This window comes from Nipponia nippon, unplaced genomic scaffold, assembly GCF_047370975.1.
Source record: "Nipponia nippon isolate SJK-2023a ecotype South Korea unplaced genomic scaffold, ASM4737097v1 scaffold_11, whole genome shotgun sequence".
Lineage (NCBI taxonomy): Eukaryota > Metazoa > Chordata > Aves > Pelecaniformes > Threskiornithidae > Nipponia > Nipponia nippon.
In genome coordinates this window covers 20,510,177-20,528,625 of record NW_028262302.1, presented here as the reverse complement: position 1 = coordinate 20,528,625, position 18,449 = coordinate 20,510,177, and the positions used below count along the sequence as shown (strand labels likewise).

At 50.0% G+C, this 18,449-nt stretch overlaps 1 protein-coding gene and 1 long non-coding RNA gene across 4 annotated transcripts; both read left to right on the top strand.

Annotated features, from left to right (window-relative positions):
• Positions 1–65: 65 nt before the first annotated feature.
• LOC148056861 (uncharacterized) lies at positions 66–3,846 on the top strand. The gene is made up of 3 exons (XR_015702348.1): positions 66–562; positions 763–930; positions 3,379–3,846. It is a non-coding gene; the product is annotated as an uncharacterized LOC148056861 (long non-coding RNA).
• A 650-nt stretch (positions 3,847–4,496) lies between these two features.
• On the top strand, positions 4,497–12,735 carry CKB (creatine kinase B). 3 transcript variants are annotated; one of them, XM_009467179.2, is made up of 8 exons: positions 4,497–4,629; positions 5,556–5,768; positions 6,924–7,078; positions 7,992–8,124; positions 9,039–9,210; positions 10,762–10,885; positions 11,608–11,797; positions 12,372–12,735. In XM_009467179.2, exons 2-8 carry the CDS (start codon positions 5,576–5,578, stop codon positions 12,548–12,550), a joined length of 1,146 nt encoding a protein of 381 aa, XP_009465454.1. In that variant the 5' UTR covers positions 4,497–4,629; positions 5,556–5,575; the 3' UTR covers positions 12,551–12,735. The 3 variants fall into 3 exon arrangements, with proteins under 3 accessions (XP_009465454.1, XP_009465455.1, XP_087603954.1); XM_009467180.2 differs by lacking the exon at positions 5,556–5,768 and adding an exon at positions 6,252–6,439 and having other exon boundaries at positions 4,577–4,629; XM_087747828.1 differs by having other exon boundaries at positions 4,583–4,629; positions 5,593–5,768.
• Positions 12,736–18,449: the final 5,714 nt, after the last annotated feature.

Sequence of the window (18,449 nt, the reverse complement as noted above, 5' to 3'; positions counted from 1 at the left end):
CCCCGCCGCCTCCGCCCCCGCCAGCCCTGCCTGGAGCCGGCGAGTCGCCGCCGCCCGTGCCCGGCGCGGTCAGCCCCGGCTCCCGCCGCCCGGCCCCCTCAGCCCCCGCCGCCCGCAGCCCGATCGAGGCGCCCGTCCCCTCAGCCCGCCGCTGCCCGACCCAGCCTCCCGTCCTCTCAGCGCGCCTCGCTGGGTCCCAGAGGAGCGGGGACGGTCACCGACCACCCTCGGCAGCCCTGCGGGCACCCCCTCGCCGAGCCGGCCGGGGTGGCCCTGCCTCGGCGAGGGGCGGCGGCCCCAGCCGGCCGTGAGGGCGCGGAGCGGCAGCCGCGGTTCGCCGCGCCTCTTAACGGGTGAAACTGAAGGGGTCCCCGCGGGCGGCGGGTTGCTGTGGAGGGCCGTGAGGGTTACCAGGGAGCCCAACGGGAACTCCCGTTTTCCACCCATCAAGCGTCCGTTCGGGGAGTCTGAGGGCTGCTGCCAGCCGGGGCGAAGCCCCTTCCCCAGGGAATGGCTCTGCCTTTGCCGCTGGTGGACCCAGACCTCACCCCCCGGCGCCCAGGCAAGAAGCTTCCAGAAGGTTCTGCCTGCCCTCCCCCAGGGCAGCCCGCTCGGGGGAAAGGCAGCTCAAGGCCGACCAAACCCTTCATACGGGTTTCGTAAGGCTGTAGGAGAAACCACAATGTGGGCTCAGAAGCAGCGGAATCATTATCTAAACCCCAAATAGCACGGTACTAACTCCTACTTCTGTCTCGTGTTTAGGACTGAAGTGATGTGGAGAGCCCTGCGTGCCCCAGTGGTACGGGGGCTGTAGTCAGGAGGCAAGGAGGAGAGTATCGCCTCATCTTCTGCTTGCAACAAGCCCAGGCCACCTGGCATGGGAGGGGTATGGGCATAGCAGAGAGCATGTGAATCACCCTGGACGGGCAGGTAATGTTCCCCGCTAAATCAGATAACGCTCTGTACGGTGCTGCGTTCACCACTAACCTGTAATGTACAATAGTGGAGAAAAAGTCATCCTTCCGCAATCAAGAACACAATAACGGAGAGCCGTTTAGATGACAATTTGTGATTTTTTTTAATGAATGTGAGTCCACCAAGTATAAGGGAATTTTTCCCCATTAGCTTCAGTGAGAACAGATTTTTTGTTATGCTCTTGACCTGCCCATATCATAATTGCAGTAGTCTTTGTTATTTAGTTATGAAACTCTCCTCCATCTAATCTAAACATAATGTATGCAGTTTCAGAGGTTTCTTAAACTGTGAACTCCTACTCAGCTGTTTTTCTGACTGGCAATCATGGCTCTACTGTGGCTTTATATTTGCACCTACCTTGGGTTTTTTCTGTCATTTTTAGTGTCATTGGTTATATTTGTCATTGTTTATGTTCTGATGTCCTTTCTTTCCCATGATGAACTGCTGTTCAGATCACTGCGGGCCTGACTGTATGCAAGATCAGGACACTCAGCATCTCCTAGTTTCCACAGGCACTCAGCTCACTGGAAACGATCAGTAATTTTCAACAGACTGCCTAAGCAGCAGGAAAAAAATACACCAAGGATAATAGCTAGGCAAATATATTTTAAGCGATAAATGTAAATGGGAAGGGAAGTTTCATTTGAGAAGTTAAGCAGATGCAGCTATAACCAATCTCTTTAATCTACTGATACATAAGTGTTATGTTTAATTTTTAAGTGCTGTTTAGTTGTCAATTAGGAATTGGAAACAATTCAGTTGTTTGTAGCAAACCACTTTCTCTTGCTATTTCCTAATTTGAAATATTCTTCTAGGTTTTCATGAAGATGTTTATCCCCTAATTCTTCAGGTTCATCTTACGTTCACGCGAGTAATTTCAGAAGACACATTCACTAGCTAACACCCATCTCCTCTTGCAGTTGTACGCTGCACAACATTTATAATTAAGCCTCTTAGGAAGTCAGCTGCATGGCCCATGATTAACTTCCCTTAATTCTTCATTGTTAAAGCTCAGTGCAGAGATCTCTGGAGTAATCACCCCACCTTTCCATCCTGAGCTGCAGAACGGCAACGTAGCGTATACGAACTAAGATACCATCCCAGCACAGAAAGTACGTGTTGGTGCCTCTGTCACAGTCTAACAGGCCGTACGGGCTTGTCCAAAGAAAGTATTCTCTCAGCAGATGAGCTAGATAAAACGGTTGATCAGAGACTGTTGACACACTGCGCAGCATCTATAATTAAGTCACTAGGGAGGCCGGGATGGGGTGCTGTAACAAAGGTAGGATCCAATTTACACACAGCTTTCAGCAAATCGTAAAATGCTGCCTGAATAAAACCCAGTGAGGTAATGGCCACTTCTGACTTAGTGCACGCGAGAAATTTGTCCAATAGTGGTGAGGAAAAGGGGGTGGAGGGTGCATTGCGTATTAAACATGTAAATTGGATATATTTGGGTTGTTTTGCGCCCGCGACTCTCTTTCCATGTCTTCAGACAAAAGTTTTGTGAAGAAGAGGTGTCTGTCTGTGTCGGAAGTGCTATAATGAGTGGCGCATTGAGAGTACTACCAGTCTGTAATACTGTAATGACCGGTATTCCCTGTTCTGCAAGACTGGGAGGGAAAGAGCGTATCCGATGAATAGTAATGGATCCTCAGATTTTGGTTTTTGAGGTGACCTGGACTCCACGAATCTATGGAACAATAATAATATAGAACAGTTGATTGCTTCTCTGTGGCGACAGATTATGGAATAAGACAGAAGGAGCCTTCAATACCTACCCTGATACGCTTTTTTTTGTGAAGAAAGACACCACAAAAATATGGTGTAATGTAAGAAAATGCTCTTAGTTTTATTTTTATTGTTATAAATTAAAAATAATAACTGGTTTACATTAAAAAAAATCCACCATCAGAACTGTGTGTGACTTCAACAAAAAGAGTAAAAAGAAAATAAAAAAAGAAAAAAAAAGTGTTGCAACTGAGGTCATCCAGCAATATTACATTTATTTTGAGGACTCTGGGTACGATTTTACACTGACATTCATTTAATACTCGCTTAGCGGCGACATTATTTGCAACTGACACTATTCTGAAGCACGAGCGATGTGTGAAACTAGTAAAACGTAGGGGCAGATTTTGTGAGGTTAAAAAGGCAGAGGAGACCTAGAGAGAGGATTTGTTCTTTGATCCGGGAGATAAGAGACCAGGCGTGCACAGATGCCGAGCCCTTGGCTCCTTCTGGAGATCACTACACTCAGCATTTCAGTCTATCAGACCTGGAATAACTCGGGAATCTGGATGGCAGCCAAACACAACGCAGTTTTATTTGAAGCAGTCTATGCTTTTTGTTTTGTAATGATTTCCTCTATCTGTGTATTATTTTTTTTTAAATCCCGAGCAGTTCTGTAAAGTGCACGCGCTTCTCGCTGTCGAGGTGAGGGTACTGGTTGTGGTGCTGAAAGAGTTGTGGCGGGGAAGGAGTTTCAGCTGATGTCTCCTGACGGGCACAACTGGTGTCGAAGAAAGCAACTCTGCGACTCGGCTCCGCGTTCGCATGGGTAAGTACGCTCTCTGTTTGGACAGGAGGATCAACGTGGGTTCTGCCGTGAGAAATGCACGTCAGAGAAAGATAAAGAAACTATTATGTAAAGGTGAAAGTCAGATCAAGATAGTCATTCACGTTGTGAATGTATTTATTTCTGCAAACAATGGGATTCTCGGCTGCATCTGAGCTTTGGGACAAACCCTGTTCATTCCTACACGGAGACCAGTGGAAGTCACTATTTTCGTGAATTTCAGGTGAGTTTTAGGTGGGTCAGATCCCAGCCTTCCTACTTCTGTCTTCAGCGGGGAATCAGCCACTCTCCAATAAAACCGAACTTTTTTTTTTTTGGCACATGACAAGAGCAGGAGACTCGCTGCGCTTTACACAACCACCCTACTTCCTTTCGCGTTAAAACTGTGAAACGAGCCCACGGCTTCGCGGGTGCCGGAGGCGAGGCGTGGGGCGAGCGGCAGCTCCTTCCTCTGCGGAGCCCGGCCGCTGCTCTCTGGCGCCGGGGCTGAGCCCCGCATCCCCGGCCGCGTCGGTGGCTCCTGCCGAGCCGGCTCGAGGGCGGTCCATCGCCCACGCGACCCGGGGCACGCCAGTCCTGCCGCTAAAGCCCTCCTGTTGAGGGTGGCAGGTCGGCACACCCGTTACCGAACCCTCAACCGGGGTGCGAAGCCTGAAGGGAAGAGGCCGCGTGCCCGCGTTGGCGCGCAACGGCACCGCCACCTGCGCGCAACCCTTGGCGGATGGAAGGCGGAGGTGGGTTTCCGCACGCATGTAGGTGTTTAACCAAGCCGCCGAGGCCGCCGTCGCCTCTCCGCTGCGGGGAGCGGGAGCGGCCCCGGCCTCGGCCCCCGGCCCCCGGCCGCCTTGCCTCCCCGAGGCCAAGGAAAATGGCGGCACGCCTGGGCCCAGCCAGCGACAGGGCGCTCGCCCCGCCCTCCCGCGCCTGGCCCAATGGAATGAATGGGCTATAAATAGCGGCCAATGGGGCGGCGGGTCGCGCTCTATATAAAAGAGGCGCGGCAGCGGCGTTGGGGCTCCACTCCGGCTAGGGAGCAGCGGGGCGCTGAGGTCCTTGCTTTGGCTGCGGAGCCCTCGGTAAGTCCCGGGGCAGCCGAGCCGTCCTGCAGCTTTAAAATAAGATTTTTTTTAAAAAAAATTTTTTTCTTTTAGTTTTTTTCTTCCCTCTGTGTGGGGTGGAGCCGGCCCGGCTGAGGAGGGGGAGCGGGGCTGCGGGTGCGGCGGGGGGGCAGCGCGGGGCAGGGGCGCCCGGCGCGCAGCTGGGGCGGGGGCCGTGGCGCGGAGCTCTCGGCGGGGCGCGGCGCAGGTGCTTACCGGGCTTACCCCCAGCCGGAGCGGGCCCCGCTCTAAAACCAGATCCACCCGGTATTTAGCAGGGTAGTTACATATGCTCGCCCCAGCCAGGTCCCCCGAGGGAGCCGTCTGTTGTATAATGGCTTGTTAGATGCTTCCCACCCCGCCGCTGCCGAGTCGGGGAGCAGCCGGGGCGCCGGGCGCTAACGCTCCTCGGGCCGGGGCGCGGCGGGTCGTCCCCCCCCCCCCCCCCGCCCGGTAGCGGCGGGAGGAGGAGGCGCGGCCGCCCCCCGAGGGCACGGCGCTGCCGCCCCGCTCACCTGCCGGCCGGCCCGGGGTCCCGGCGGGGCCGACCCCCCCCGCCCCAGCCCCGCGGCGGCCCGGCCGCTCCCCCCGCCCCAGAGCGGCCGGCGGGGTCAGCCCCGCGCTGCCTACGGCCGCCCTGCGCCGCCTGGGGCGCGTCCCTTCAGCCGGGTGGCGCCCGGGGAGCGGCCGGGGTGGCGAAGGACGGGGCAAGGCTGGCGGAGGTGAAGAACTTTTTCCTTTCCTCCTTCCCGGCTCCTGCGGAAGGTGGTGCAGCAGCGAAGGTGCGAGAGGCAGGGGGGGAACAGCGGGCAAGGTGACCTTGCCTGGGTGCCGGGCTTCCCCCCGCGGGCGGTGTGGAGGCCTGCCAAGCCCCCAGTGATAGGCTTCCCCTCTTTCTCCCCTAGTGACTGCGGTAGGGTCAGCCATGCCCTTCTCAAACAGCCACAACCTCCTGAAGATGAAGTACTCTGCCGATGATGAGTTCCCCGACCTGAGCGTTCACAACAATCACATGGCCAAGGTGCTGACCCCGGACCTGTACAAGAAGTTGAGGGATAAACAGACTTCCAGCGGATTTACGCTGGATGATGTCATCCAGACTGGGGTTGACAACCCAGGTAACGGCCGGGGACCGTTGGATCTGCCTAACGATCTGTTCTCCCTGCTTACTGGAAGTGCTTCTTGACAACGGCACCCAAAGCTCTTGAGCTGCTGAGAGGCAAATCTTGAAAAGCATTGAGAGACGGCTCTAAACGCATGGCTGTGTTAAAAGAGGCCTTGTTCTATCAAGCCATGTTCCTTGCTGTGATCTGACATATCAATTCCCAGACACTTCAATTATGTAACTGCTCTGCTAAATACTTTCAATCCAAACAAACAAAAAAAAAACCCAAAACAAAAAAATAAAACCAGATGCATTCTAATTATAACACAACCGGGGGAGGAAAAAAAGTCCAACCCTGATGTTATGTGGGATTACCTGGCTGTTCTGGTCTATTCCTATTCCAAACTGGTTATGTGATGTTCTCTAGCACTTCTATGAAAAAAGGGGGAGCAGATGTGTTTACATGTTAACATTACAGTATTTATTTTTACTCTAGCAATATCAAAATGGCCCAACTAAATAATCAGAGACTGCCTCCTGATGAGGAGTACCCGGACCTGAGCACCCACAACAACCACATGGCCAAAGTGCTAACCCTGGATTTATACAAGAAACTGAGAGACAGAGTCACGCCCAGTGGCTTCACCCTGGATGATGTCATTCAGACTGGGGTTGATAATCCTGGTAAAATGCGTTGAGAATATTCTGTGTGAGCCAGCTGAAGTAACTGGTGCTTTTGAATATGGTGACTTGAAACTAATCTTGTGGAGGTGGTATTTATGAGCAGACTACAGAAATGCAGCTCTGTCTGTAGCAGAAGGAAGAAAAAGCGAAGCATACTTGCTTACAGCAAAGCAGGATTGCTTAGACGTAAAGTTCTATCTGGTGGTCTAAATTAGCTAGCGAAATTGGATATGCTGTGCAAATTTGTCCGAAGCCAAGCTTGACAAATGAGCATGGTTTAATGGCAACAGTTACGGGTTTCCATAGCACTGCATTTGACTAACTGGATGAAGTGTAAAACGTAGGGTCTCTCCAAATGTTTTTATGTAAGAATGCATTTTAAGTGACTAGACCTGCCACTAAAGAACTTGCCTGGTTAGTGCTGCATTGGAGTACAGCCAAACATCACCCAAACTTAGCTCTTCTGACTTTATTACCACTCCAGGCCATCCCTTCATAATGACAGTAGGATGCGTAGCTGGCGATGAAGAATCCTATGATGTGTTTAAGGAACTCTTTGATCCAGTTATTGAAGACAGGCATGGTGGCTACAAACCAACCGATGAGCACAAGACCGACCTGAATGCTGATAACCTGCAGGTATAAACTTTTGATCTGTTATTGGTGCCTACTGGTCTGAGGACTGGGTAAAGTTGTTGGCAGCTGCCTAAACTGATTGCTCAGGCTCTGCCCTCTCACTTTCACCCAGTGCAGTGCGTCCAGTGCAATCAGACTTAAGAGCTTGCTGCTGCAGGATGTCAGTGGCTGGGTAGAACCAGGCAGCTGGCACGCAGCAGGAGCTTGCTTCACGTGCAGCTGCAACGTAGGTCATGCCAAAGATGTTCAACGTGTGCTTCCGTGAACTGTGGGCTGTAGTAGTCAAGCTAAACAACACCGTGTGAGGAGTCAAAGACTGTTGTAAAACATGACACTTTCTGCTATCTGATCTTGGATCTTAAACATCACCTGGTGGTCTCATACTAGAGAACAGACATTGTTATGGCTAGGAGCAAGGATTTCTGCCCATTTTATGGAATTCAAATGTTACTGAAGACTCCAGGAATTCCTAATGCCATGTTGATTGGCTAGCCATAGGTCATCTTGAAACTAAGAGACTTTGGATGACGATAGTGAATAATTCTCATTTATAAGAGCAAACACCTACCTAAACAACAGGGGTTGCCCTCATGTTGATACCTCTAGATTGCAGATCTGAAGGGGTAACAGAAGCCCAGACCGTAGTCTGAAATGGACATAAAACTGATGGTCTGGTGGTATCCCTATTTTCTAGCACTACTTAGTAGCCATAGCCTTAGCCTCAAAACAAGGGTTCTGTTACACAGATACTTGAGCTCATGCTGAAGAAAATAGTCCTGAAGTAAGACACAGGCTTACAGGCCAAGCAGTCAACATCTCAAGTGTAAGATTCATGCTTAAATGCATGGGAGCTACATGTATTTAGGGTAGTTATCTTGGCAAACGGGTTGTACTCACTGGTTTCCTAATCTTGTAGGGAGGTGATGACCTGGATCCCAATTACGTGCTAAGTTCCCGTGTCAGAACTGGTAGAAGCATCCGTGGATTCTGTCTTCCCCCGCACTGTAGTCGAGGAGAGAGGCGGGCTATCGAAAAGCTCTCTGTTGAAGGTAAAGTGAGAACCGGGTGCATGGGGGAAACTACGTATGTCCTTTGCGCAAGAGGTGTTCTTTGCGGTTTGAAAATGGAGGCAGTTGGCAAAGGCCACATCCCTCAAGACTTAGTCTGAACATGGAGCCTTACCTGCAAAACGCTCATTACATTACAGCTGCCTCAGCACTGCAGTTTGTAGCTGAGAGCAAGAGCACATGTCAGAGGGAGGTTGGACTGCATTAAGTTGACCTTTGCTGATCTTGAAAGCTGCTTTCTATATGTGTAGGGAAAGAGGTTGGTTCATCATGGCTCAAACCTGAAATGTAACAGGTATGTAGCAACTTCAGGGCTTGAGTCATGGTTGCAGTATTTTGTGGCTGCTTTTAATTGACTTTCATTAACGTTCAGCTTGCTTAGGGATGTAGTCTTGCTCCAAATGTGCAGTTGACTAGAGTAAGCCCTAGTTTTCAGTGGAACTCCTCAGCTGCAGGCTTTTTCTGTTGCCTCTCAACTCCATTAAGTGAGAGGAAAGGATACACTCAAGGTGCAGTTCTGGAGACTGAGAGTGTAGTTGTTGCAAAACCTCTCAAGGGCAGGGTAACAGTCCTTGACTAGGATAATAGTTTGTTATATTCATGACCTTGATTCTCCTTGGAAGAAAGCACTCCACTTTTACAGTTAAGCAGCAGTAATGATTCTATACTGCGTGCAAGGGAACAAAGGCTGCTTGTGTAAGCCTGGAAGGTGCAGACAAATCATCTGATACTGCCTTAAGTTCTGTAATGCCACAAAGGCATTGCCATTGCAGATGAAAGCAAGAGAGGAACCAAACCCAGCAGATCAGACATTGCCATACTTTGTGTGTGGTCTCTAAAGCACTGGGAATGTCTAGCACTGTTGGTCCTATCCTAAAAGTGACACTCTCTTTCAGCTCTGGGTAGTCTGGAAGGTGATCTCAAGGGGAAGTACTATGCTCTGAGGAACATGACTGATGCAGAGCAGCAGCAGCTGATTGATGATCACTTCTTGTTTGACAAGCCAGTTTCTCCTCTTCTGTTGGCATCTGGGATGGCACGAGATTGGCCTGATGCCAGGGGTATCTGGTGAGTATGCCTGCAAGCGAGCAGTCTTACAAAGTACCTGCAAAAAAATCTTGCCGTTTTGGTCATGGTTTGTACTGTTGGGCAAAATGGCAGCTTCTGAACTCGTATTGCTGAATCTAATGAGAAACCTGTGGGGTCCCCTCTGGGGAAGTGGGATCTAAACCAGTGGATTTTGGCCAAGTGTTACTATGCACCACACTGGGCTGGTAGGAACAAGCCAGCTTGGCTAGCCTGTAACCAGAGCCTACCCATCCAGCACAGGTTAGTGAAGCACCAGACAGTAATCGAATCAGCTTATGAAAGTAGATCACTTCTAAAGGAGTAGATGTGCCACTGCATTCAGCTCTTATCCCAGGAGCTTAGAGCAACTTGTGGTAACAAACCATAGTGCTGGCTTAGCTCAGACTTGATACTGGGTGCATAGTCGCTCCCTTGTAGTCTCATCACTTCTGCTTGCAGAAACTCACTGATGCTGGACTAGTATGGCTTCACCTGTACTAGTGAGAAGATTTCCCCCCTGCCTCCAGAGACTTGGTGACATGAGTTGACTGATGCAGAGGTGTGGCATGGAAGGATTCTGCTTGTCAGATGTAGGTCACCTACATAAAACTCTGCATCTCGGGAGCTTCTGCAGCATAATTAACTTGCTCCCTTGTAAGCCAAGGGCTAGGTTTTTATCAACTGGAATACTCCAATCTTATTACTGTAGCTGCTTCAGTACAACCCAGAGGAAGCACGCTTTATTTCTGTAGGTCACCTTAAAGATTGCGTCATCTACCTGCAGATTGCCAGCACTAGATAGCGCTGTCATCTGAGCATGAGTAATCTACAAGCTTGAAGTGTAAAGTCTCAGTGTTGTCTGCATAAATAACTTTCCTCAGGTACTAGTTAATTTTTGATCCTAATCAAGCTGAGAAATTATCAGCATGATAAAGGTTGATGATAGTACTTGCTGCCAGCTGCAAGCTAGGACAAGAGGGTCCCCTTGGTGTTCAGAGGTTTTTATAGCATCTCCGAAGAATCTCGATGTAAAAATCAATAGTGAAAACTCAGCTTAGTTCCCTGATAAGGTACAAAGTGCAGCTTAACAGAATCTGACAAAATTCTGATAAAAGGCTTTGTTACACATTGTCAACATGGTGTCATTATGAACATCGCTGTACAGGGCTGCCTCGAAGTCTGTACCCATCACCCTTCTGCAAACTCTGCTGAACAGATGAAACCTCTTAAATTTGTGAACTCGGGCCACAAGTGAGCTAGGGATTTTAGGGTTTGATACTGTAAGACTGGCTAATGTCATGTTATTACTCATTCTGACCTGTTTAGATATAGGCCAATTCAAACTACCTCTTGAAAAGAGCAGGGTAAAAACAACTAGCTTAACTCTGTGAGGTCCTGCATGGACAAAAGAAGCAAGATTAATTTCTTTGAAGAAGCAACTAAGTGAGCCTCTCGAAATAAAAGCTGCAATGATGAGTAATTTGGTGCTATTACAATTATCTTGAAAATGTCAGGTGGGACAGACAAGTTGTTTGCCTTGTCTCCTCCTAGGCACAACGATAACAAGACCTTCCTTGTTTGGATCAACGAGGAGGATCACCTTAGAGTTATTTCCATGCAGAAAGGTGGCAACATGAAGGAAGTATTTACCCGCTTCTGTACTGGGCTAACACAGGTAAATCAATACTGCCTGAGCTGTATGTGCAAATGGTACACGTTTCTCTGGTGTAGAGCTGAGAATGCAAACTCTTTCAAGGCCGCTCCTGAGTCCTGCATGGTGGTGCTTCATAGCCTGGGTTTCTGGGAACACCCTGATGAGGTTCAGAGCTGTGAGGGCTCCGAAACACCTATATTGGCAAAGCATTGTGGCTGTGAAATCTAAAATATGTCCTCTGATGTGGCACCCTTACCCAAGTGTCTAAACTGTACTTAAAGGATTTCTATGTGGTTCTATAAATCAAGTGTTGAGACACCCTGGGTGGGAGGAGAAACTGCCTGAATGTGGACAAAGCTGGACTGAAGTTTCTAGGCTGACTGCTTTTCTCAGCTTCTAGTCTTGAGATGAACTTGAGCCTTACCAGCCCCTTCCCTAATCCTAACAGACATGCCAGCTTGACGTGTACGAAATCAAGCTTCCCAGCAGATAGTGACTTCAGATTTTGTAGTGTAGCTTAAACTTAGTCTGTCTCGCTGCTAGGAGCAAGATTGAGGCCTTAAAAGCCCCTTGTTGGTGACCCTTTTTTCCAAATGGAGGGGGCTTATGTGACTGACTTAAATAGCTCTTCAAACTGTTGTGGCTGTTGCTATGTAACTGAAGCTGTAAATGAGCACTAATGGATGACCTACATCCTTCAGGCAGAGAACAATCTCTTGAACATCCATTTTCTCTATTTATAGATAGAAACTCTCTTCAAGTCCAAAAACTACGAGTTCATGTGGAATCCACACTTGGGCTACATCCTGACCTGCCCATCCAACCTTGGAACAGGGCTCCGTGCTGGTGTGCACATCAAGCTACCAAATCTTGGGAAACATGAGAAGTTTGGAGAAGTCCTTAAGAGGCTTCGGCTGCAGAAACGAGGCACAGGTGAGAGGTGGTGATACAGTGATGTCCTAGTCAGGCTGCCCTAAGGCACCAGCAGAAACCTGGCTACAGCCGGAGCTGTGGGTTCACACGGGCAGTGCCTGTCGGCCCATCCAAAAAGGGACCCTTGTAAGCACATGGAGAGAACCAAGCCTTAAAATCATAGCTCGAGGGGATGGAGATGCCGGTGCTCTGCTTACACCTTACTGTGTCTGGCTGTGCAGGCATGTCCTGTCTGGTGTTCTGAGCCCCAGATAAGGTGGACCTGATGGCAGCTGTTGTAAGAAGGGATGGGAATCCCAATTTAACTTCTGGCTAGGAAATAGCTACAGTGGGTACTTCTGGCCACAGGTTAGGTTGCTTTTGGGTTACAGGAATAAAGCGCTGCCCTGATGGCATGCTCAGTGGCTCATGTTGGCAGTCACATGCAGCTTTATCTCCCTGCATGCAGGAGGAGGTGGCAGTGGCAACTTGCAGAGTTGTCTTGCTGTGTTCCCACCTCAAGCTAGTGAGGGAAGAAAGGTAGACTCACCTGTGCTAGCAGTGATCAGTGTACCAACTACATCTCTTGCTCCAGGTGGTGTGGACACAGCTGCTGTCGGAGGGGTGTTTGATGTCTCCAATGCTGATCGTCTTGGCTTCTCTGAGGTGGAGCTGGTGCAGATGGTGGTGGATGGTGTGAAGCTGCTCATTGAAATGGAAAAACGCCTTGAAAAAGGCCAGTCCATTGATGACCTCATACCAGCTCAGAAATAAAGCACTTTATTCTCATGCTTCCTAACTTATTGGATGAATAATAAAATGTCACTCTAATTCAAACTGTTGGGGTAGAGCCCACTTAGTTACACTGTAGAGAAGTCTTCCATCCATCTGTGTTAGAGTTTATTTTTTTGATGGTTGAGATGTTGCTGAAAACGAAATAAACTATTGTTTTGGCCTGACATGTCTTAGATGTGTTAACTGAATGTCTTTGAGATTTAAGTGACTTGGTTTTCCAGAGGGGCTGGTTTTGTGTGCTGGCACATCTTCCTGGCTGCGCTGCTGCAGTCTGCTCGATTTGAAGCATGGCTAAAGCAGCGTCAGAAGGGAACCTTTAACTTGATTGTAGTCGCCGTAAACTTGAGAACGAGTGTTAAAACATGAGTCATTGCAAACATGCCCTACCTCCAAGGCTTTGACTTGTGCATCTGCTGATGGCAACTGTAAACTGTCATTACCCAGACTCCAGCAAGCCAGGCTGGCTCCTGTCAGGGAGAGGAGACAGGCCTGGGTACAAAGGGCTGCTGTTCTCAGACAGGTCCTCCTGGGGCTGCAGGGCAGCGCTCTGAGGTCAGGCTTCAGCCCGTAATACTGACACTAAGCCAGTTTGTGGGGAGAAGATCACATCTTTAATCTCTGGAGACGTGCAGAGAGTTGCTGTAAACAAGTAATCGCTCTTTTGGTGGTAAGGAGTGAGGTGAAACTTAGACTAAACCCATGCTTCTCTCTTAAGTGGTTTCAGCTCAGCCAGAAAAGAGATGGGGGCTGTAAGCTGCCAGTTACAGGGAAAGATCAGCTTGCTTCAGCTGACTCTTGTTGGCGTATGCACCAGTTGTCCCATGAACCTGAAAACAAGCAGTATAGTCCATGAAAACATGCTAAATAGTTATTTTTTTTTTCCCAAATGGGGTCTGGCTTGTAAGCTCAGGCTGTTCTCTGGGTGTGAGCTTACAGTGTTGTATCAAATAGGGCTGTTCTCTGGAGCGGCTGTAGTCAGTGTACGTGTGTGCTTGCTGTGTGGAAGTGTCATGTTATTAACCTACAAGAACAACGTTTTCCAGAAGCACTGATAGCTAGGAGCATCGGACCCTTAGTAACAACGGCTTTTCCAGCTCGTGCAACCTGGGAAGCAGATAACACCTCAACAGCTCTACCCACGGCTAAAACCTGGCTTTTATAGAGGGAGCATGATGAGAGGTTGATGCATAGCTTCACAGTGTGCAGCTTTATATAGGCTGGTGTAGATAAGCTTTCTTTTGTAGAGACTGCGATATTTCTAAGGCTGTGATTGCAGGCTGTCACTTAGCTGAAATGATGACTCCAGTTGGGGTAAGCTAAATAAATTTGGAGGAGGGAAAGGCTGAGTGAACATCTCAGATGAGATTTCTTTTTTAATATAGCTTTCTACATGATTCAAATTTAACTGGGGGGGGGGGGGAGAAGAGATCACACGTAAGAGTTTTGTTCTGCGCTGGGTGATGTTCCTGCATTTGAGTTAATCGGCACAGGGATGTTTCTGTACAAGGCTTGTGAGAGCAGGGAAGGGAAAATGGTGCAAGAGACAACCGGTTGGTTCTTTCGATCCCCCGTGCTGTGCTTTGTGTCACTGTTCACAGATGCTTGGCAAATAGCTGGTGCTGCATCTTGTAATCAGAGAGTGTTCATTTAGTGGTGTCTCTCCTCGACACGGCGTCGTTACTGCACTCACAGCAATTATCTAATGGAAGGAGGTTCCCTGAAAACTTGTCTGTTTTTTTTTAAGCTATATCAGCTGGACTAATAAAAACATCTCTCTCCCTATGCATCTTGTTTCTCCTATGTCCGTAGCCCATTGGGGCTGCTACATCTCTGCCTCGTTTTAGCCCCTGGGTCCCTGCAGTCTGAGGCAGGACCTGCAGCTGGCTAAAAATTATGGTCAAAGCAGCAGGCTAGTCTTCGATGCCTGCGTCCAACTAGAAAATATTTCTTTTTAATTGGTTTTCTTTCCCACCCACCACCTTTGCTGTGTTCCTTCCTGCTGCCACAAGGAATAACACGACCATGCTTTTGTTTCAGCTCATACAAAGCCCTTGAAAATATTCCAGAGAACAAACCTGTCATGACAAAAGGCTGGACACAGCGTCTTACCCCAGCTGGGACTTGCTAAAAACCTGTGATCAAGAGAGAAATTAAACCTCTGACCCCTGGGCTTAAAAGCTTCGGGTTGATTCCCAGCGTTACTCACCGTCGCGCCCTGGGTGCCTACCGTGGGTCGCTCAGGTGCTGCGGCCGTGCGAAGTAGTGCATACGGAGCGGCCGCTCGCTCCTGCCTTGGGCACCTGAAGTTGTGCTGGGCGATGGCAAGGCCTTAAACCGAGGGGAGGAGAGGGAGGTCATCAGTCGCTGCTGTGCTTTATACAGGGGAACTGCAATTAGCCTTGCTGGCGGAGCCACCCGTGTCACGTAGCTTTTGGGAAGGACGCGGGAGCTGGCAGGGCCCTCTGGACAGGTGAGCTCATGCTCTGCATCACACCCAGCGGTGATGGCATCATTCCTCACCAAGCCTGGAGCGGTGCACGGGCTCCTCCGTTGGCTGAAAAAGTGCTGATGATGTGTGGGTGTGGGCTGGGGGAGGAGGGGGGCCGGGAAGCCCTTTGGGCCGTGAGGGCACGTGTTGCATCTCCGGGCTTTGCTGTGAAGTTTCAGCTGAACTTTTCTCGCTTGCAGGTTCAGGAGCAGCGATCGTCGCTGCCGTCCTGCTGCCAGGGAGAGCAGCTGAGCCCTGCCGGCTGCAACGCAGGCCTCGTGTTGTCCTCCTTCGCTGCCTTCACGCGCCCTGCTCCCACAGGCTGGCATGCTGTCCCTCGACTGCCGGCTCGCCACTCGAAACGCACCGTTTTTGTAATGTTTTCATAATGTTTTCAAGGAGAATTTCTTTCTATTCATCATTGTCTTTTTCTTCTGAACATTTCTCCTCTGAGGGGAGCAGCAGCCTAGCCCGGCGCGCGATGCCCATGCAGGGCAATGCTTGTGCCGGCAGCGGAGTCAGTCAGCCCAGTCCCCGTCCCTCTCGGGAAGCGTGGCACAGGCAGCACATTGCCTGCTGGGACCCCAGGGTCCTTATTCAAGAAATTAAGCTGCTTGAGAAACCATTTACCTCTGACATTACGCTTACTGGCAGTAGACTGTCCATAAATGCTCTTTATTCCCTTTTCATGCTATCATCTACTGGAAAATTATTCATGATCTTTCACCCGCTTGTGGACTACGCCACACGGAGGATGGTGGCAAGCCCAGCATTACGGCATCGACCCTAGGCACCCCGCCGTGCCGTGGGAAGCTCCCAGGCCCGAGTGAAGTGGCCAAGCTCCTAACACGCTGCCTTGTGCCCCGAGCCAAGCGAGGGGATGGGATGGCTGCTTCACAAGGAAGGATGGCTGCTTCACGAGGAGGTCCAGCTGCTCCAGGGAGGCTCCAGCTTCCTGGGATGAGGTGGCCAACCCGGGTGAATCCTCTCTCATGAAAACTCAGTGTGGAGCAAGGTGGTTTTATCTGCTGGTTGCCCAGCGAGAGCCCTGCCCGGGGTGCGGGAGGCTGCCTCTCGAGTCCTGCTCAGCTCAGCTCGGCTCAGCTCAGCTCAGCTCAGCTCAGCTCAGCCCCGACCACAGCCAAAGCCAGGGCAATGCTTTCCTCTGGCTTTCTCTTTTGCCCAGTGTAATTAATCCATCACTAAGCCAAAAAAAAGGAAGGTGCTATTGCCTAATGTCTCTGGCACCCATCTGGGAGGGAGGTGGTTTAGGCTCCAGCCTGTCCTCAGATGAGTGTTACCATACTTTTACGCAATGTGGAATAGCTTGAGCAGGAGAGTTTGAGTGATTTTTTTTTTTCTTTTTTTGCTCCGCCCACCCACCCACACACAAAAAATGTGGTAGCGTGGTGGGCAGGGCACTCTTCTGGGAATGGAGACGGCATCACAGCCTTTTCATCTCCTGTTTGCTTTTCTTTTTCCCCTGGGGAAGCAGCAGACCAGCAGGCTCCTTTGGCTGCTCCGCGTTCCTCTGGCTAGTCTGCCTGCCCACCTCTCCTAAAAAATCATCGTTACAAAGCTGGGAATAGCCTGGCTGACCATTTGCTCCAGCCCTCCACCAGTGGGACAGGGCACTTCTCCACCATCCTGGGGCTTCGTCGGGTTTATTTGTCCTCCGTGAAGGGGGAGCCAAACCCAGTGCTGGAGGAGGACACCCCACAGCCTAAGATGCTGAGATGAGAGGCTAATCAGAACCAGGTCTCTTGCATCATTTGACCCTCTTCCCCTCTCTTTGACACATTGGGGTTTATTTTTTTGTACAGAAATTATGCTTTGGCAAGCTCCTGCCCAGCTCCATTTCAAGGCCCAGCCTGCTTGCCCTGGGTTCCCGGCCCCACGGCACCTCTGCCTTGCCGGCTGCGAGCCGCTGGCCACCGCACGGGAAAACCCAATGGCGAGGGTTGTCCTTGGGCTGCAGAGGTGTTTGTATGTGGAAATACTGGGTTTTCGCCGCCGTTTGAAAGACCATCTGTTTTTTTTATTCAAATGCTGCATAGAACCAGGTCGAGCGCATCAGGTGAGAAGCCGTATCTACTGCACCCACAGTGCGGGTCTAGTAATTGAATTGGCAGCGTGGGCTCAGACTGGGATCGACAATTAACAGGGAAAATCTGCATTACCAGACAGGGTAAAAATAAACAGATGCGCATCCAAACCTACCAAAGATTTTTGTTTTCCTCCTCTAGCCAGTAAGTAAGACTATGACAAACCATATATATGTATGTATATTTTTATATATACAAATATATATATGTATATTTTAATATATATATATGTGTGTATATGTATGAATATAAACTTTCAAAGGGCAAAATGTCTCAACACCTGGGAAAATGGATAGAAAGGATAACACTCAGAAAAATGTGAACATTGAGGTTTTTATTGAATGTCAAAAGCTTCAGCTAAAAATATAGAATGGGCAACCACAAGCTTTCTGTGATGCGATTTCAGAATAAAACCAGAACTGAGGACTAATTTGACAGATAGATACACATGAAAACCCCAGATCTTTGTAAAGACCTCGGCTCCGCACTGTGTTTAGTGCCGGTGGGTGCGAGGTTCGGCCAACGGCTGCAGGCTGATTGCTCTTTCTACGTCCATTACTGATGACCAGAGACTAAAACTGAGAATAACCTGTGCTGAGGAGACCTTGGCAGTGTCAGCTTATATTTCTGCGGTGACTTATTGTGATGGTGTTTGATGGTAGTATTCGAACACAGCAAAGCTTTCCTGGATTACTCGGGAATGAGCGAGACTGGAAAATAAGTGAATTAACTCAACTGAAACCCTGTGTTCTTTAGCCTGGTCCAGCAGAGCAGTTAGCACATACACTGAGGACAGTTTGGTTGGGATGTGAATAGTGGCTGTTTGCAGTTCAAAAGCTGCTGCGTGTTCAAAGCGTGGTGAAACCGGAGGGGAAAACCGATGGCAGGTTCAGCACTGGGGCCAGCCCTGCCCGTGGGAGCTGATGGAGGCTGTGCACCGGCTTCGGCACAGAGGGGATTTCTCCTGCTTCACTGTCCCGGGACAAAGCTGGAGGCACCCATAGCAGCGAGAGGCAAACGAGGTGGTTTTAGGGCACTGGGTGGTGAAGTCACCTCGGGCAGGAAATCTGGTGTTTCAGTCAGCGTGGGCCAGGCTGCGTCCGCCCACAGAAACTGGCCGGTCTCCCTCCGCAGCTGTGGTGAAATCCCCTGAATCATCGCTAATCACCGCTCGGGCTGACAACGTTCCCGGGCTGCTGGGCAGAGCGCGCCCAGGATTACTGGGAAGCTGGCAGAGCCATCCTGCACTGACGGTGCCAATCCAGAGGGATGCACTGGGACCAAG